The 17,627-nt window shown below is 40.7% G+C and overlaps 1 protein-coding gene across 1 annotated transcript in view; it reads right to left on the bottom strand.

The window, feature by feature from the left end:
• Positions 1-17,627, bottom strand: part of NBEAL1 (neurobeachin like 1) — a 145,922-nt gene that overhangs the window by 23,191 nt on the left and 105,104 nt on the right. Inside the window, exons 30-43 of the mRNA XM_024206509.2 lie at positions 15,452-15,580; positions 14,645-14,950; positions 14,387-14,536; positions 12,618-12,775; positions 11,740-11,864; positions 10,527-10,653; positions 8,379-8,527; positions 7,677-7,810; positions 6,706-6,807; positions 5,335-5,430; positions 5,119-5,243; positions 3,865-4,005; positions 3,630-3,760; positions 2,818-2,927 (exon numbers count right to left, since the gene is read on the bottom strand). Of these exons, the coding sequence (XP_024062277.1) occupies positions 2,818-2,927; positions 3,630-3,760; positions 3,865-4,005; positions 5,119-5,243; positions 5,335-5,430; positions 6,706-6,807; positions 7,677-7,810; positions 8,379-8,527; positions 10,527-10,653; positions 11,740-11,864; positions 12,618-12,775; positions 14,387-14,536; positions 14,645-14,950; positions 15,452-15,580 (1,983 nt within the window). The remainder of the gene's footprint in view (positions 1-2,817; positions 2,928-3,629; positions 3,761-3,864; positions 4,006-5,118; positions 5,244-5,334; positions 5,431-6,705; positions 6,808-7,676; positions 7,811-8,378; positions 8,528-10,526; positions 10,654-11,739; positions 11,865-12,617; positions 12,776-14,386; positions 14,537-14,644; positions 14,951-15,451; positions 15,581-17,627) is intronic.

Raw genomic sequence — 17,627 nt, 5'->3', positions numbered from 1 at the left:
AAGGTATTTATGTGCCGGATATGCTAAACATTCTCATGCCCCTTCATGCTTCGGCCACCATTCCAGAGGACATGCTTCCATCCTGATGATGCTTGTTAAAAAAATAATGTGTTGATTAAATTTGTGATTAAATTTGTGACTGAACTCACTGGGGGAGAACTGTATGTCTCCTACTCTGTTTTACCCTCATTCTTGCATATATTTCATGTTATAGCAGTCTTGGATGATGACCCAGCACGTTTGTTTTAAGAACACTTTCACTTTCACAGCAGATTTGACAAAACGCAAAGAAGGTATCAATGTGAGATTTCTAAAAATAGCTACAGCACTCGACCCAAGGTTTAAGAATCTGAAGTGCCATCCAAAATCTGAGAGGGACAAGGTGTGCAGCATACTTTCAGAAGTCTTAAAAGAGCAACATTCTGATGCGGAAACTACAGAACCCAAACCACCAAAAAAGAAAATCAACCTTCTGCTGGTGGCATCTGACTCGGATGATGAAAATGAACATGCGTCGCTCTGCTCTGCTTTGGACTGTTATCGAGCAGAACCCGCCATCAGCATGGACACATGGATGCTGGAATGGTGGTTGAAGCATGAAAGGACATATGAATCTTTAGCACACCTGGCACATAATTATCTTGCAACGCCGGCTAAAACAGTGCCATGTGAAAGCCTGTTCTCACTTTCAGGAGATATTGTAAACAAGAAGCAGACAGCATTATCTCCTGCAGATTGTAACCAAACTTGTTTGTCTGAGTGGTTGACTGAACAAGGAGTAGGACTGACTGGACTTGTAGGCTCTAAAGTTTTACATTGTTTTATTTTTGAATGCTCTTTTTTTTGGTACATCATTCTACATTTGTAAGTTCAACTTTCATGATAAAGAGATTGCACCACAGTACTTGTAGGAGGTGAATTGAAAAATACTATTTCTTTTGTTTTTTACAGTGCAAATATTAGTAATAAAAATAAATATAAAGTGAGCACTGTATACTTTGTATTCCGTGTTGTAATGGAAATCAATATATTTGAAAATGTAGAAAACATCCATAAATATTTAAATAAATGGTATTCTCTTATAGTTTAAGAGCGCAATTAATTGCGATTAATTTTTTTAATCGCTTGACATCCTATTATTTAATAATTGCAATAAAGGATTACAGCTAGGAGTAAAGGAATGAAATTTTTAAAAGTAAAATTTAAAAGATCAACAGTAAACTTCCTGATGCTTAGTCACAGATTAGAAAGCCAGAAGGGACAATTGTAATCATCTAGTCCAGGGGTGAGCAAACTTTTTGGCCCAAGGGCCACATCTGGGTGGGGAAATTGCATGCAGGGCCATGAATGTAGGGCTGGGGAAGGGGGTTGGGGTGTGGGAGGGAGTGCAGGGTGCAGTGTGCAGGAAGGGGCTCAGGGCAACGGGTTGGGGCGCAGGAGCAGTGTGGGTGTACAAGGGGTCTCAGGGCAGGGGGTTGGGGTGCAGGGAGGGGTGCGGAGAGTGGGAGGGGGCTTAGAGCAGAGGGTTGGGGGCTCAGGGCAGAGGGTTGGGGTGCAGGAGGGGTGCACCAGGGAGCTCAGGGCAGAGCGTTGGGGTGCAGCAGGGATCTCAGGGCAGGGGGATGGGGTACGGGCTCTGGCCCGGCACCGCTTACCTGGAGTGGCTCCAGGGTGGCAGCGGTGTGCAGTGGGGCCAGGGCAGGCTCCCTGCCTGCCCTGGTCCCGCACCGCTCCTGGAAATGTCCCTGCAGTACAGGGTGGGAGGGGGACGGGAAAGAGGGCTCCACGCGCTGCCCTCACCTATGGGTACCTCCCCTGAAGCTCCCATTGGCCACAGTTCCCCGTTCCCGGCCATTGGGAGCTGCGGGGGGCGGCTGCTCTGGCAGTTTTCCAGACCAATAATCACTCTTGTGGCTCATCTCTGAACCCCCTCCAGTTTATCAATATTCTTCTTGTATTGTGGGCACCAGAACTGGACCCAGTAGTCCAGCAGCAGCCACACCAGTACCACACACTGATGAAGCTTGGAAAGCTGAATGGAGTTCACAAGAAGTCACAAACAAACACCTTGTGAAAGACCCAATGCAGAAGATTCCTGGTTTCAATCTTCCCCAAAGCTTATGGGCAACCCTAAACCTCATCCATTCAAACCATGACAGATGCAGATACTTGATGCACAAATGGAAGATTAAAAACTTTCTAGTGTGTGACTGTGGTCACCCAGAACAGACCATGGAACATATAACAACTCAACGCCCGATTCACAAATACAAAGGAAGCATCACAGTGATACACTCTGTTACTACTGACGCAATTATCTGTCTTAATCACCTAAATGTAAAATTATAGTTGTTGCTCTACATCTACATCAGCCATACGAAGTAGACAACCACTGTTGAAATGGAAAGCATATTCTGATTATATGACACGACTACATCATCTGGCTTTTTCCCAAGTACAGAACAGAAATATTTATTGAACATGTCTGTCTATTTCTGCATCATTATTGATAATTATATCATTTCCATCCTGCTATAGACTAATACCATTGGTAGGATTTTTTTTGTTCTTAATATATTTAAAGAAATTCCTTATTATTGTGCTTAACTCTGCTGGCCATAGATTTCTCCTTGTGTCCTTTTGCTTCTCTTATCAATCATCTAGTTCCTAGCTTCTGATTTATATTAATTACTATCAACTTCCCATTTCGTGTGTGTGTGTGTGTGTATGTGTATATATAAGTAAATAAAAATAAAAGCATGTACTGTATTTCTGTTTCATTACTTCATCCAAAGATTAAGGTAGTCATTGTCTTACCAGTGCTTTCCTGTGTTTACAAATGAAGTCTTCAGGTGACTTGGCCCATTTTGGGAGAACAACATCATTCACTACCTCTTTGGAGATTTGTAGCTTACCCAAGTTAAACTCTAGGGAATATAATTGAGACAATTTGGTTTCAAAAGTTATGACAATATGTTTCAAGTATCTTGATCACTAGATGAGAGATTAAGAAGCTGAATAAGTAAATCTAATAAGTGAAATGCAAGAAGCCAAAAAGTGTAATGTCTCATGTCAACATGCAGGGAAAGTTATCTTTAACAACATAGGTTATGTTTAACAAGAGCTTTCTTACTTCTGAAGAATCCTGGAGTCTGCTGTAAATTCAAGTTATACAAGACCACGTTTGATAATACCAGTTATGAGTCTAGATTCTGCAGGCCTGTCTAATTAAAAAAAGATCTCATGTTCCAGATTAGCATACCTCTTCCAGAGGAGGTGGGTTTAGGACCCAGAACAGTTAAAGCAAGTTAACTGTAATGAGTGCAATTTAGAATGTTCAACTTTTTTAAAAAAATACCTTTTTCTTCTTTTAGATTAAACTAAACATCAATACTCTTAGCCATCCCAGAACCCTGGGTAAGAATTTTAAATTACAAAGTTAAATAGTGGCTTAGATAACCGGCATCTCACTAAATGGCTAAAAGGTAGTATGACCATAAAGTAATTTTCACATGTTCAATCTAATCAAGAACAGTTTTCCTCAATCTTCTTAAACAGGTTCTGACAATGCTCTCTAGTAGTGTGTGGGATGCATGTTCTATTCAATAAATTCTGAAAAGTCTGTTTACTATTTTGATTCTCCAAGAACTCTGGGAAGTAGAAGAACTCTGGGATAAGCTCCTTCACATCATTTGGGTTATCCATAAGGGCTTGCCATGTTGCAGGAATGGAATGGAACTGCCGATCTGCACAGTCAAACCTGTAGGTTGGAAAGCTCAAGTTACATTTTGACAGCTCCCATTAAAAAGCCATCATTGAAGTTGAGGGAGAAGAGACAAATATTACTGTTCATTCACAATTTACCTGCCACTCTGAAGCTGGATATGCAGTGTGGTGAAAGGCTCTACTCGAATGAGATAATGCATGACACCAGCAGCATTTGAGTAGTGAGTACCATAGTGAAACTTGTCAATCGTCCCAAGAGGATCCTCAAAATTCTCATATCTAAAAGACAGAGATCGAGATCTTTAAATTAATAACTACAGCACTCTATGTCTGATACACACAGATTATATTTATAGTATACAGAGAATGCACAACAGATGCATCACTAACTGTTTTTCACTAGCTAAGTGGCCTATGACAGTTTTGTTAAAAATTACATCAACATATACTGAGTGCCTCTGATTGCAGGAAGAAGAGGTGCATTTAGGACTTAAATAATTATTTTCCCATTTCAGGTCCCAAAAGACACAGCCAGCAAGTTCCCATCCAGTTGATGCACCAGATAGCAGATGTATCACTGAATGCCATGAGGCTGGCAGGAAAAGCCATAGAAACAAACTCACTGCCCAGGAACCAGCACTGACTCCAACCATGGATATCAGGTAATTATTCACAGTAAATCTTCTGTTCCCAGGAGAAACCCTGTTTGGGAAGAAACTTGACAAGTGCTGCCTGACAACCAAGACAAGCCAAAGTGTTCGCTCCCCACTCCAGCAAAACTTAAGGATGACTATGCTCATGTGTGAGTGGAAGTAGCTGTCATTCCTATCTACAAAAAAGTTACCAGAGAAGAGATTCAACTTATTTCAAGGATAAAATTTGGGCTCAGAACACCAGGAGGAAGCCCAGACCCAAAATAGGGTAATCCCTCCTTCTAGTCAAATCCACCAGTATGGCTGCATCTGGGATGCCTATATCCAGAAACATGTATAGGGGACAAGATAAGCCACTTTTCAATCATCTGGATCCAGTCAACTTCAGACAGGTGCCCCTTAGTTCCTCTGAAACCCTGTGTTTCCTCTCTTGAACCCTTAGAAACAAACCAACCTGAAAAAGATTTCTTACCTCCTAGAGCTAGAGGCAATAAAACTTGACTCTTTAATGTTGCATATGCTGCTGTTAATATAACAGCATCGCTGCCTAACAGTTCCAAGCTATCTGGCTAATGTATGTCTTTGCCATCAAACAAACAGGCTAATTTTATAACAATTAATGTCACAGTTACAAATAGTTATGGAATTCTCAGAATGAATTATTATTAGTCTTAAAATGTCCCATCAGAAAGCTAAAATAAATGGAGAGAGAAACATAACTGGGAATTTTAATACTTACTTTTCTTGCACAGCTTTGGCATTCTTTTCATTCACCACTCCAATGGGTTTGGATAGATCCCTAAAGACAGCAGGATTATTCAAGTCCAACTCTTCTGATGTGTAATCTCGCAGGATCCAAGGAAACTAGAAAGTCACAGTTCAAAATTCAGATATAAAATCCATCTTTCCACAAAATAATCACATTTATCCAGTGACAATTAACAAAAAAATTTACCACAGGATATTGGGCAAGGTCATTGTAAGTTCGTCCCGCCATGGTGTTCAATTGAACAAGATAGTCAAAGTTTGATATTTCTCTGTTCACCCATTTCTGAAGGAGACAAGAAAAGGCAACACTAAAATTATTAAACTAAAGAAACTGTTGTCGTTGTAGAGTGTGTCTTGTCAATGCTTACCTACCAGGAGATATTTCTCATAGTGAGGGGCACTAGACTAAACACAAGAATTTGCAAATTTCAATTTTCATAACTTAGTTTAAAATTCCTCCTGCATCTGTGGCTGTGCTCTGTCTCTTGATGAGATTAGCTGACACCTGGCAGAGGCAAGGGGTTGTCAAATTCAGGTTAAATGCAGGGGACAGCTAACAGCCCTAAACTGGCAATACGTTTTTTTAAAAACTAAATGAAACTAAACAAACAAACAAAAAGGACAGAAGAAAGGGGAAAGAGCAATAGTGGAGAAAAAGCAAAACAGAAAAAAAGCTGAAAAGGTAAAGGAGAGAGGTAAATAAGTATTGGAAAAAGGGAGCATTTGATAAAGAATTCCAATAACAAAAAAACAAAAAAAAAGTCTTTTGATCTTCCTCAATTAACTGAATATGCATCAGTGAAATATTCCAGTATCCTTGTGAAAGTGCTGCAGACTTAGTGTTTTATATCCTTAAGAGGACGGAGTGCCTTATGTAACTCTGAACCTTCCATCTAACTAAGGATTGGTGATGATAACTTCTTTCCCATTCCTCTTTGTCTAGGAAAGTGGCTGAGGTGCAGAGCAAGGAAAGCGAAGGTACAAAAGAGGAAACTGGAGAAATCTTAATGTTAATAAGAGCATACATTTCTCTATTTCTCACAGAAAACTACAGCATCTGTTGATGCCCAAAAAACCCCCAAAACAAAACAAAACACCCCAGAAAAATAAGACTGCCCTGTGAAGTTAGATAAATTGCCAAAATTTCATGATGTTTCTGAAAATTGACACTTGGCTTACAAGCAAATAATACTGTACCTGAAGCAAGGAACCATGGCCACACCTCTACATCTTTAAGTGGGTTTTGTTGAAAGCACCCATAATAAGATAAAGCAAATAATTTGTACACAGAGCAAAATAAATTTTCACCTAAGCCCCATGTGCTGACACCAGAAGACAAATTTTCAAAACTGTCCTCTAATTTTTGTCGTATGTCTAACATCTGCAAACACAAATAGGCCTGCAAACTGGTATAAATGCAATAATTGGGCGCACACACAATTGCACATGCAAAAGTTTAGAGGTCAGATGAAATACCCTAGTTTAACTACTTTATTATTAAGCAGTTCTTTGAGAAGCACTGAAACACCCTAAATCATTTCAACTGAAATCATCTTACCTGCATCAAGCCTGAAGCTTTAAACAGTTCCTGTGGAGATCTGGTCCCATAAATATTTGGAGAACGGAGTGACAAGATTCGACTGTACACTTTGTTTCTCACCTATAAGAAAACATTTACACTGGAAAATTCAGCTAATAAAACCAAAAGCAACTGCTCTACGGATTAAATTCTTAATGAAGCAAAAAATTACTACATTTTTGAACTGTGCTGCCCTCTTGCTGCCAAAAAGATATTTATTCAGCTGCAGGGGCTAAAAATGGGTATTATTTGTGATTAATTGAAATACTACTTTTGCAGAATCACAACCCAGCAAAATTACACATTATCCCCACATAAACATAATAGAAAACACTGCCATTTTTCATGTTTAATATTGTATCAGTCTTTTCTACACAAGCTACTCTGATGAATTATTCACTTTAAATATTCACCATCTAACAGCTATTCATAACATTTACCAATTCATCACTATCTAACCCAGCCCTGTTCAGTTATTCATTTTAGCCTCATCCTATTTAAATTATCCAAGAAAACATTACCACAGCATTTGCAAACCATCAGAAGGACAAGATATAAATAATTTCCCCCTCTGCATGACAGTAGGATAATAATTCTCCATTGCTTTGTAATTCATTTGTACAAAGTTTTTATGATTTGTTTTGTACAAAGAAGTTGAGATTACCCCTGGTATAATTTCTCATGAGGCAGAAATTAAATAGTAATTGCACATGAAAAAATAAGAGTTTTGTTTTTCTTTTGACTATTCAATTTTACTGGAAACCAGACTGGGGTTTTCAACAACATAAAAAGATCCATATTCTAATTTCTCAGAGCAGCTCAATCTAGCAAGTACTCTGACCTAATATAATGCTGCAGAAGCTGCCAAAAATCACATTAGCCATGGCCATTAAACTAGAATTTGTCACCTATGCTGAGAGTCCACCAGGGGAGCTTTGACAATTCCATACCTCCTTATTGAAGTTAAGGAAGTAGTTGGTCTGATCAGTGAGGAAGATCTCCAAGGCTGACCGCCTCAAGTTGTATCGGCGCAAGTGTATCTCTCGAATTTGAGAAAGGGACCATTTGAAATCAAAACCTACTCCTGTGAACAGAACAACTTCAGTTATTGATCCAGTTTCTTTTGGTGAAACAGTTCAGTTAATTTTCTCAAGATCAGTTTCACGTATCAGAGTTAAACTATACACATTAACCTTTTTATAAAAGCTCAAACAGATATCGCTGATTAATCCTTACAAACTACTTTTTTTATCAATTCATACAGGTGACAAAGCTCATATGGTTAGCATAACTGGTGAACAGCATGGCAGAAATCATGGGGAACTGCCTTTTACTCATATAAATTAGACAAAGACATTTTGTTCCTTAGAATATGATTACCAGTCTTAATGCTACCCCAGGAGAGGGGGAAAAAAATTTTAAGACTGCACTAGTAAAATGGCTCAGTGGATAGGCTACATTTACAGACCCCTTGCTCGAAAGAAACAATATGAAGTCATTAGCCTAATGAGCATTACATACAACTCTGTTAATTAGCTAAGAGAGAGGTTTCTAGATGTCAATCACACTGGTATTTGTTCTCAAAAAATAAAGTTTAGCTGGAAAGAACATGTTGCAGAACTACGAGGAAGTAGAGCTATTGTGATGCTCACCTTCCTCTTTTTCAATGCTGCCATCATAGAAGCAGATGTGCTGGGTAGTGACCTCCAGTCTGCCAGGTATTACATCAATTAGTGTAATGAATTCACATTCTTCAGACAGTACCAATTTTTCTTTCTGACCCTGCTCCTCCTTTTCATCCCTACAACAACAACAACATCACCATCCCATGTCATGTGTTTTTCTAGACTGCACAGTTCGACCAGGTACAAACTAAAAGCACAATTTAGAAAAGAATCAAATCTGAATTGCCTTAAGAGCATGTCATACAAAACATTCCACTATTTCACTTTCATTAGTAGGCTCATGAGTTCTCTGATTCAGCGTTTATACCCCAAACCTCTGTTCGTTTCATAGCAGAGCTTTTTAATCTTTCTATTCCAGTCACTTGTTTTATATACTAAGATCTTACAGGATGGATCTGCTATTGTTACAGTATAAGGTATAATGCCAACTTTCATATCTCTGGATTAATAAAGAGGCAAAAACTTAAAAATAAGCCAACACACAAGCTCCACTATAAAGTCTCCTTGCCCCCCTAGTTCCAAGAGTCAACAAACTGTGGCAATATTTCAAATAGAAGTTACTGAAAAGTTTATAATACAAGGTTGTTTAGTTTTTAAATAAATACGTGAACTGACTTTTGTAACTTTAAAGGTATAATATAAGGCAGTATATAATTATTCATATAAATAAAAATATTCGGATCACTTTTACAGGCCTCTCTTTAACAAGGCTTCTTCTTTGCACCTACAATTTTATGGTACAAAGAATTGTGTGTGCAATTTTGCATCTACAGTTATTGGGGCATATTATCATCTCCGTTTCACTTCTTTTGAGCCACTCAGATGGCATAACGAACGCATCTCCCCAGATGTAGGGGAAGTCTCCAGTAGACACACAGCTCAGCATAGCTGGCACCTACATGGCTCTTTTCCTGCCTCTTTTGGTGCGGCAGACATGTCAGAGGCAGGGAGGGAGGGAGCAGAGGAAGGGGCAGGACTGAAGTCTGCTATGCTCCAGCTATACTTAATTTGCTGATGGCCCCATGGGAATCATTGCTAGCTGGTGCATGTTAGAGTAGCCATGAGAATGGTCCAACTTGAGCCCAGGCCCAGGGCTAAAGAGAATCAGGGATAGGCCCTCACTGATGTGGCCACTCCCCATCTACAATTCTACCCCATTATTTTAGCAAGGAGGGTAAAGAAAACCTGTTTCTGCTTGCTGCTGTTTTTTTATGAGTAGCGTATCACTATCCAATCCCCATGCTTGTTAGACAATGTGCATTTATCCAATAGTAGCGCCCTTAGGGTATGTCTACACTACCCACCGGATCGGCCGGCAGCGATTGATCCAGTGGAGATCAATTTATTGTGTCTAGTCTAGACGCAATAAATCGACCCCCGAGCACTCTCCCGTCGACTCCTGTACTCCAGCACCGCAAGAGGCGCAGGCAGAGTCGATGGGGGAGCAGCAGCCGTCTACTCACCACGGTGAAGACACCGCGGTAAGTCGATCTAAGTACGTCGACTTCAGCTACGTTATTCATGTAGCTGAAGTTGCGTAACTTAGATCAATCTCCCCTCCCCAGTGTAGACCAGGGCTTAGTGAGGAAGAGCTACCACTGCTCAAGCAGGTGCCATGCTACCACCTGGGAGTGTAGTAGCCCTCCTTCTTGTTCTTGTCCTGCAACCTGAGCTGGCCGTGAAGGGCTGCCCCTTTCTAAACTGAGATTATATTATTGTAAACCCAATGGCAACTTTTCCATTGGCAACACTATAAATGCTGGATTGAATGGCTCAGGGCTTGTCTACATTAGAACACTCAGGAAAATTAATCCAAATTAGCTAAGTGTGTGAATTTAATGTGCATTAGTTAAACTACAGGCCACTTTAATTCTGAATGAGGGTCTCCACACAGAGGTTTAATACAGTTTAACAAGTCCAACTAAAAATCCACACCTTTAGTTAATATGGTGTAACTTTCCTGAGTGTCCCCATGTAGACAAGCCATTAGTCATAACAGGAAATAAAGAGGGCAGTTTTGTGCACCATCTACCCCAGTCCAGGAGATATTTCCCACTCCTTATCCCCAGTGGAAAGATGAATTTCAGGGTTCCCCAAAGTGCTGTACATACATACATGCTTGCACCAGCAGTTGTGTCCTCTTCTGGCAGTTCAAGTATATCATCCTCCATGTCACTAACTTTCACCTGCTTCACCACCTCCAGGAGCAGTGACTCACTAGATGGCTGTGTTTGCTGCATCCCTTTTGGAATAAAGATATTTTCAGCTCAAACAAAATATAGATTTGTATTTCACCACAGTACTATTGGATAGCTAAACTGTGGTAGCTGACTACAATTACTGGAGTTGAATAGTATCCATGGGCATGTCTACACAGGGACATGCAGGAAAATTAATCCAAATTAACTAAAGGTGCGGATTTGAAGTGAATTGCTTAAACCACATTAAATCCCCGTATGGATGTTGTTTTTCAGAATTCAAATGGACTTAATTCAGTTTAGTTTAATTTACTTTGGACGTGAATTAAACTAAACCAAATTAAGGCCACTTTAATTCTGAATGAAGGTGTACACACAAGAGTTTAATGTGGTTTAAATAATCTACTTCAAATCCATACTGTTAGTTAATTTGGATTAATTTTCCTGCGTGTCCCCATGTAGACAAACACTGGGGAAGGGATGGTTTGTAATCTTACAAAATACGATTCTGGGGAACATAGAATAATTTAAAATACCCCCAACTGTGAAAAATGCAACACTTAACCTCTCAGTTTATAACTCTCAGTTATAACTGTGGCCAAATATTTGATCACATCTATAATTCTTCATGATACCACATAGGCTTGATTCAAGTTTAAAGCGATAATTTCAACATATTTTAGTCTCAACATTTACCTTGCTTAAAGAAATATAAATATTGTAAAGGTCCCTGAAAAACTATTTGTTTGCTCATATGAAAAATAGAGTTGGGAGGGGTTCTTTGGCAATATGAACATGCCGACATAAAGCATTCTCTAGGGATGCTGAATGAGATTTATTTTGAAGGAAGATTCCGCTTTGGATCTAAGCAAGTTGACAGTATCCCATTAAAACAGATTTTTCAAGAAAACTTTATTTGAATCAACCATATATCCTTTTTTTATCTTACAACATATATTTCCATTATAAGGAAATGTGGGTTTGTTTAGAGGAGAAAATAAAAAAAGCATTTTAAAATAACTACAAAACCCTGTTTAAAATTTGCAAAAGCTTGCTAAGGAATCAGGAATATAAATAGTCCATCATCTAAATTATAAGTGAGGAAATGCAACAGTGAATTTGGATCTTACCTAAATTGTCTCTCAGGTCACTGGCCTCCTGATGGGAGTTGAAATTGTAATTTTGCACTAGTTTTAACCTCATACGCGAGTAGTTTTCCACATTTGAAAGTTTCCAGTAAATGGGATTCTGTTTCCTAGAGATAGCAAAAATATTTATACTAAGATATAAAAAACAAATATTTAGAGGGAATGAGTTGATTCTATCAGAGTCTGTATTTAAAATCATAATGTAAAAAAAAAAAAAAATCATATACCCTTAAACAAATAAGGGATAACAAATGTAAGATACATTGTACAATACCTAACATTTTAGCACCTAACATACAATGCACATCCTCCATTGAAATACAGCAGCTGTTTAATAGCTCACAGCAAGAGTACCTGACAGTTCTGGACAGGCAGTAAAGAATATCTTATCCAAATGAAATTGATGGGGAAATTCAGGTAGGCATAACACAATAATCATGTTCAAATTTGTCTTAATCCAGGTTTTAGCCTTTGTGTTTGTTACAGAATACCAGCACTGTGTTAAATATCCATTATATCTCACCCTTCTGAAACCCATTACACAACCACTGGTCTTTAGTACATTAAGTTTCTCTCATGTAAGTTTTAAATTTCCTTCATGCATAGCTACTTTTTACATGTTACTTTTCAGTAAAATCTAGCTGAGTTATATATTAAACTTTAGCACTGGTATTTTGCTAGTTAAATGCAGATAAACATTAAAAAGAGAACATTCAATGGTAATCTTATATATCAAGGATGGTTACCAGAATACTTTAACAACCTTCTGCAATTACAACTATATGAAACAGAAAGCAAATTGATTGGACAACTTTCTATTAGACATAAGATGATGTTGGAATAAAGTATTTCACTCTTACCTTTCAGCCCAGGGGCCCTGTTCACAAGTCAGGTAAAGTTGGGCTGCTCTCCACTGCCTCAGAGTAGCGGTGTGTTGACTATTAAGCTGTTTTAGCATGCTGTTATAACGCAGGTTCTCCTGGCGTGCCTTTCGGTTAAATGGCTCCACAAAACACTCCTGAAAGCAACATTGTAAATAAATCTGATGCAGTTTCCTGTAAGAACCTTGTCTTCTGTAAAAACCATTTCGCCTCATGCAAAGGATAAAACCTCCACCAGTAAGTAGGAAATATTAAAGGTAACTGCAAAAATTCTGCTTACTTCAGCAGTATGTGCTGAATAGCTTCACAACCACGCTAAATGAGGGCAGGAAACACAAGCATCTAGGCCAGGATCCACAAAAGGAATTTAGGCATTACAACGCTGAGTGTCACAGTGCCCAACTTTTAAGTGCCCATAAAAATCACAGGAACAACACTGCACGCTACAAACCTGTGTTAGGCACCGATGCTGCCTATCCCATGAATGGGGAGAGACAGGTGCCTTACAATGTGCCCCTACGCTAGCCATTGGGTGTGCTGAGCCCCAATCCTCTCTCGGAGATAGGCACCTACGCCCACCCTGCAGGGAGACGACCAGCTCTGCTTAGTGATCCACGAACAGGAACCAGCCGTATGGAGTCACAAAGCATTCTTTGTGAGAATGCCTGCCTTGCTCCACACAAAATGGTCAGAGTTGGAGGAGATTGTGGTGGTGCCCGTCGTCTAACTTTTAGTCCACAGGTGAGAGCACTCACTTGGGATCTGGGAGATCCAGATTCAATTCCCCATTCAGGCAGAAGGGGAGAAAAATATTTGAACAGGGGTCTCCCATGTCTCAGGAGCAGGCTGAACTATGGGATATTCTGATGTGGGACTCCCTCAATCTCTCCTGTTGAAGCTGTTCCACTTTGGATAAATAATGAAACAGTGACTATTTAAATATTAATCCACAGTGGAACAGTCATTGGACCAAAGAGAGAGAGTGAGAATGAGAATGACTCTATAATCCAATGGTTCAGGCATCTACCTGGGAGGTAGGAGACCACGGGTCCAGTCCCAATCACTCCAATCGCTCTTTCATTATTTACTTGATACCTCAACAGGTAAGCTTCATTCTACAGTGAAATTTCTACAGAAGCTGTCAAGGTGGAGCATGGTACGTGCTGTATGTCACACTAAAGCATCAGCCAGTGTGATCTGCAACTCTGGGGAACCAAAGAGCTAACACCAGTGAGTGTTTACTTATGCTACATTGTAACTACCATGGAAATCCATAAGAGCACGGAACTAGCTTTGGGAGAATCAAAGAAGGACCAGATCCAAAACAACAAACAAGGAGACGTTACTATCATATTTCTGAATAAAAAAAGATCCACCGGACAAAATCAGGGTAGCTGTATTTGATTGTTCTTTGTTAGTGAACCATTAAGACCCGGGGTCAAACAAATTTGTAAAAATCACCATTTAAAATAAGCTTGAAATATCAAAAGGTTTAGTACTGGAAAACAGACAAACAGCATTGATTTAAATGAGTGGAAAAGTGGTTATCAATACTGGATCAATAAAATAATCCGCATGCAAAATGGAGGTATGATGATGATGATGAAGGTTAGGCTCTCTCAATACACATGATCACTGGCAGTGTTTTCCCCCTCAACAATCACTGGGGTCAGATAAGTTTCAAACTAATTTCCTATCCTTGCTCCTGAAAAAGTACAAACTGTTTTTAGAAAAGCTAAAGACTTTACCTGAAATTTGAGCTTGCTTTCTCCTCGTTCTCTGTCTCGCTTATGCATATTCACCATTAATGCCTCATAACAGTCCTTCCAATAAAGTGCCATATGCTCATGACCATCACTAAATGTATTGACTTCATACTGTTTCATATATGGAATAATCTGATGCACAAGAAATATTTAAAAAAAAATCAAGATGATTGCTGAACAGATTCTCTCCTCCCTAATGGAAGAAAATAGAGAGAAAGCCAAGAAGAAGCCATTACTTACATATTTATCAATATAAACTTGCCATTCATCAGAGCTGCAATACTCCCGGAAGTCCTCAAAGAAAGAGGGGCTGCCATTGGTGAGAGGCAACGAGGGTAGGTGCAGGTTCATGAAGAGAAGTTGGTAAACTTTGGATACCAGCGTTCGAACAAGGGGAATCAAGAATGTGTACGTTTCTGTCTTTTCTTTGATTGATCTACTCAGGATGCCTTCCAACTTCCCCAAGAGGTAGCATGCCTCTGCTTGGCTTTCAATTACTTTGGTTTGAAGAAGGGTGTTTAGCTTGGCGGCTGCCATAGCGCAAACCTGGACAGAGAAAAACCAAACCAAACCCCTGTGAGGCTAGTGCATGCACGCTACATTTCACCACAGGGTTTTGTGCGACTCCTATCGCTGTTTGTTAGGTAGTGTGAAACTTCCAGTAAGTTAGAGGAGTATAGGATTTCAATACACTGAGCCACTATTAATTTATTTGCATTATGGTACTGCCCAAATGCCTCTGGCTAGATCACAGTCCCATTGTGATAAGTACTGTACACAAAGACACACCCAGTAGAGATGGCTCTGGCTTCAAAGAGCTTACAATCTAACGCAACTGCTTTCAGGAGCTGAGGATGGAGAGGAATGTGTAACGAGTCTGCATGTGGTGGCAGCAGCTGAAGCCTCTCATTTATAACAAGTCTGAGGATTGTGACATCAGCAAGCTCACTGAAGCGAACTGCATCCCTACAGTCACTGAAAGTTCTAGTGTTACATAATCAGCACGAATGTTACATATAGTATTAGACACATTAATATATAACAAACCTGTAAGTTATCTTGTCCAATGAATCCCAGGAGCAACTGGACCTGCACTTGGGAGAGCTTGATCCATTCTGGGCCAGCAGAGTACCAGAGAGACAGGCTGTCAACGAGTGTCACCAGCTCTTCTAAAAGCTATTGTAAAAGTGAAAGATTTGTGTGAAGAAAAAAGAAACAAAATACGAAGTGCTGAGACACTAGTATAACTACAAGTAAAGTCACCAAATAATCATTTTGAAGGTCTGATGAGGTCTATAAGGGTATGTTTACATAGCCTGTGGCAGCAAGCCCCCCAGCCGGGTCAACAGACTTGGGCTTGTGCTGCCTTGCTAAAAATAGCTGTATTGAGGATGTGGCTCAGGCTGGAACTCAGACTTAGAAGCCTAGAGAAGAGAGTGCGCTTCAGAGCCCAAGCTCCAATGTCTATACAATTATTTTTAGTGCATTAATGCAAGCCCAAGTCTGTCAACCCCGGCAGGGTAGCTCAATGCCACAGGCTGTCTAGACATACCCTACCACAACAAACAAAGCAGGCTGTCCCCCATACTTCAACTTAACCCAAAGTAATTAACTAGCTATACTCTGGGACAGAGGTTCAACAACTAATTGTGACAGAATTCAGGACTGCAACAGCTACGGGTGCAGTTTGACTAAATATCTATCCCCTGAACAAAAATAGTTATGTGTGTATATAAAAATAAAATTAATACTCTATTTCTCTAAGTCATCCCCGGTAAGTGTCAATTCTACAAATACAGTGGCTGAGAATATGATTGTTTTGATTAAAAACGGCTCTACTCTTAAAAGCATACACACCATAAAAGATAAAACATTTTAACTCAGTGTGCATTTATGTTACATTCCTTTCCATTTTATCCAATTTAAATGAAAAATTAATTTATTGTTTCATTACCCCCAGTGGTGTGCATGATGCTTTTGAGAGAATTAAGCAAACAGGATCCCTGCCCTGTTTGTAACCTTCGCGTTTGATCCTGTGAGGTGCTCAGAACCTTGGGCCACTTCCATTCTTTTTCTTCTTCTTCCCAAGCTTATGTTGATGTCATTAATCATATATTAGGAGTAAAATTAATCTTTTTATAATCTAAGAAACATAGTGCATTTCCCCTTCACCAGCATCAGCATCCTTGTCACTGGATAAAGGAGGAGCTGATCTGGGTGGTGGAGTAAGTTGGCACAGTACCGAGCGAGCTAGAGTAAGGTCGGTACCAAGGAGTGGGGATTACAATCCTAAAAATACCAGAAGATCTTTGGGGTGGAAAAATTGCTGCGGTACTGAGAGCATCAGTACCGAGGAGGGGGCTGTCGGCAGTACCAATGTCTTTACCACAGTGTTGGTGCCAAGGGTCGTGCACTATGAGTAAGGCTACGATTTAGTCACGGGTATTTTTAGTAAAAGTCATGGACAGGTCACGAGCAATACACAAAAATTCACAGCCTGTGACCTGTCTGTGACTTTTACCAAAAATACCTGTGACTAAATCTTAAGCGGGTCACTGCTAGAGGCATTGGGACCGCTGCTGGGGGAGGGGTGTCTGAAGGGGCCGCTGCTAGGGGAGAAGCTGGGGGGCTGCTGCTGGGGGGGCATGCTGGGGAGTGCTGCTGGGGGGCTGTTGCTCCAGTGGGGGCAGGGCCAGCCGTGGCATCAGCTGCTGGGGGCCACCGGCAGCAACTGCACCGGCCGCCCAGGCACCACTATCAGGGGCTGCCCGGGGAAGTAGCTACTCTGGCCACTCCAGCCACCAGGGACCATGTCTGGCAGCAGCTGCATTGGCCACCCTGGGAAGCAGCTACTCCGCCCGCCCAGGGACTGCTGCCAGGGGCTGCTGGAAGCAGCTGTGCCAGCCACCCGGGGACCACTGCTCAGGTGGTCCATAGGATCGGCCACACTGGCCAGGGCTAGCTGCCCAGGGCCACCAGAGCAGTGGCCGATGCTGCAGCGGCTGGTGCAACTGGCTGCGGGTCTGCCAGAGCGGCTGGCTGCAGAGTCGCTCCAGTAGCAGCTGGGGTGGCTGTCCTCGGGGCCACCTGACCAGCTCGTCCTGGAGCCAACTGCTTGGGCAGTGCTGGGGTCAGCCACACAGGGCCCTGTAGAAGTCACGGAATCCGTGACTTCCATTACAGACTCGCAGCCTTAATCATTATTCATAGATTATACAAATGT

Source organism: Terrapene carolina, unplaced genomic scaffold (genome assembly GCF_002925995.2).
Source record: "Terrapene carolina triunguis isolate 2854851 unplaced genomic scaffold, T_m_triunguis-2.0 Scaffold62, whole genome shotgun sequence".
Classification (NCBI taxonomy): Eukaryota; Metazoa; Chordata; order Testudines; family Emydidae; genus Terrapene; species Terrapene triunguis.
This window is presented reverse-complemented; position numbering and strand designations above follow the sequence as displayed.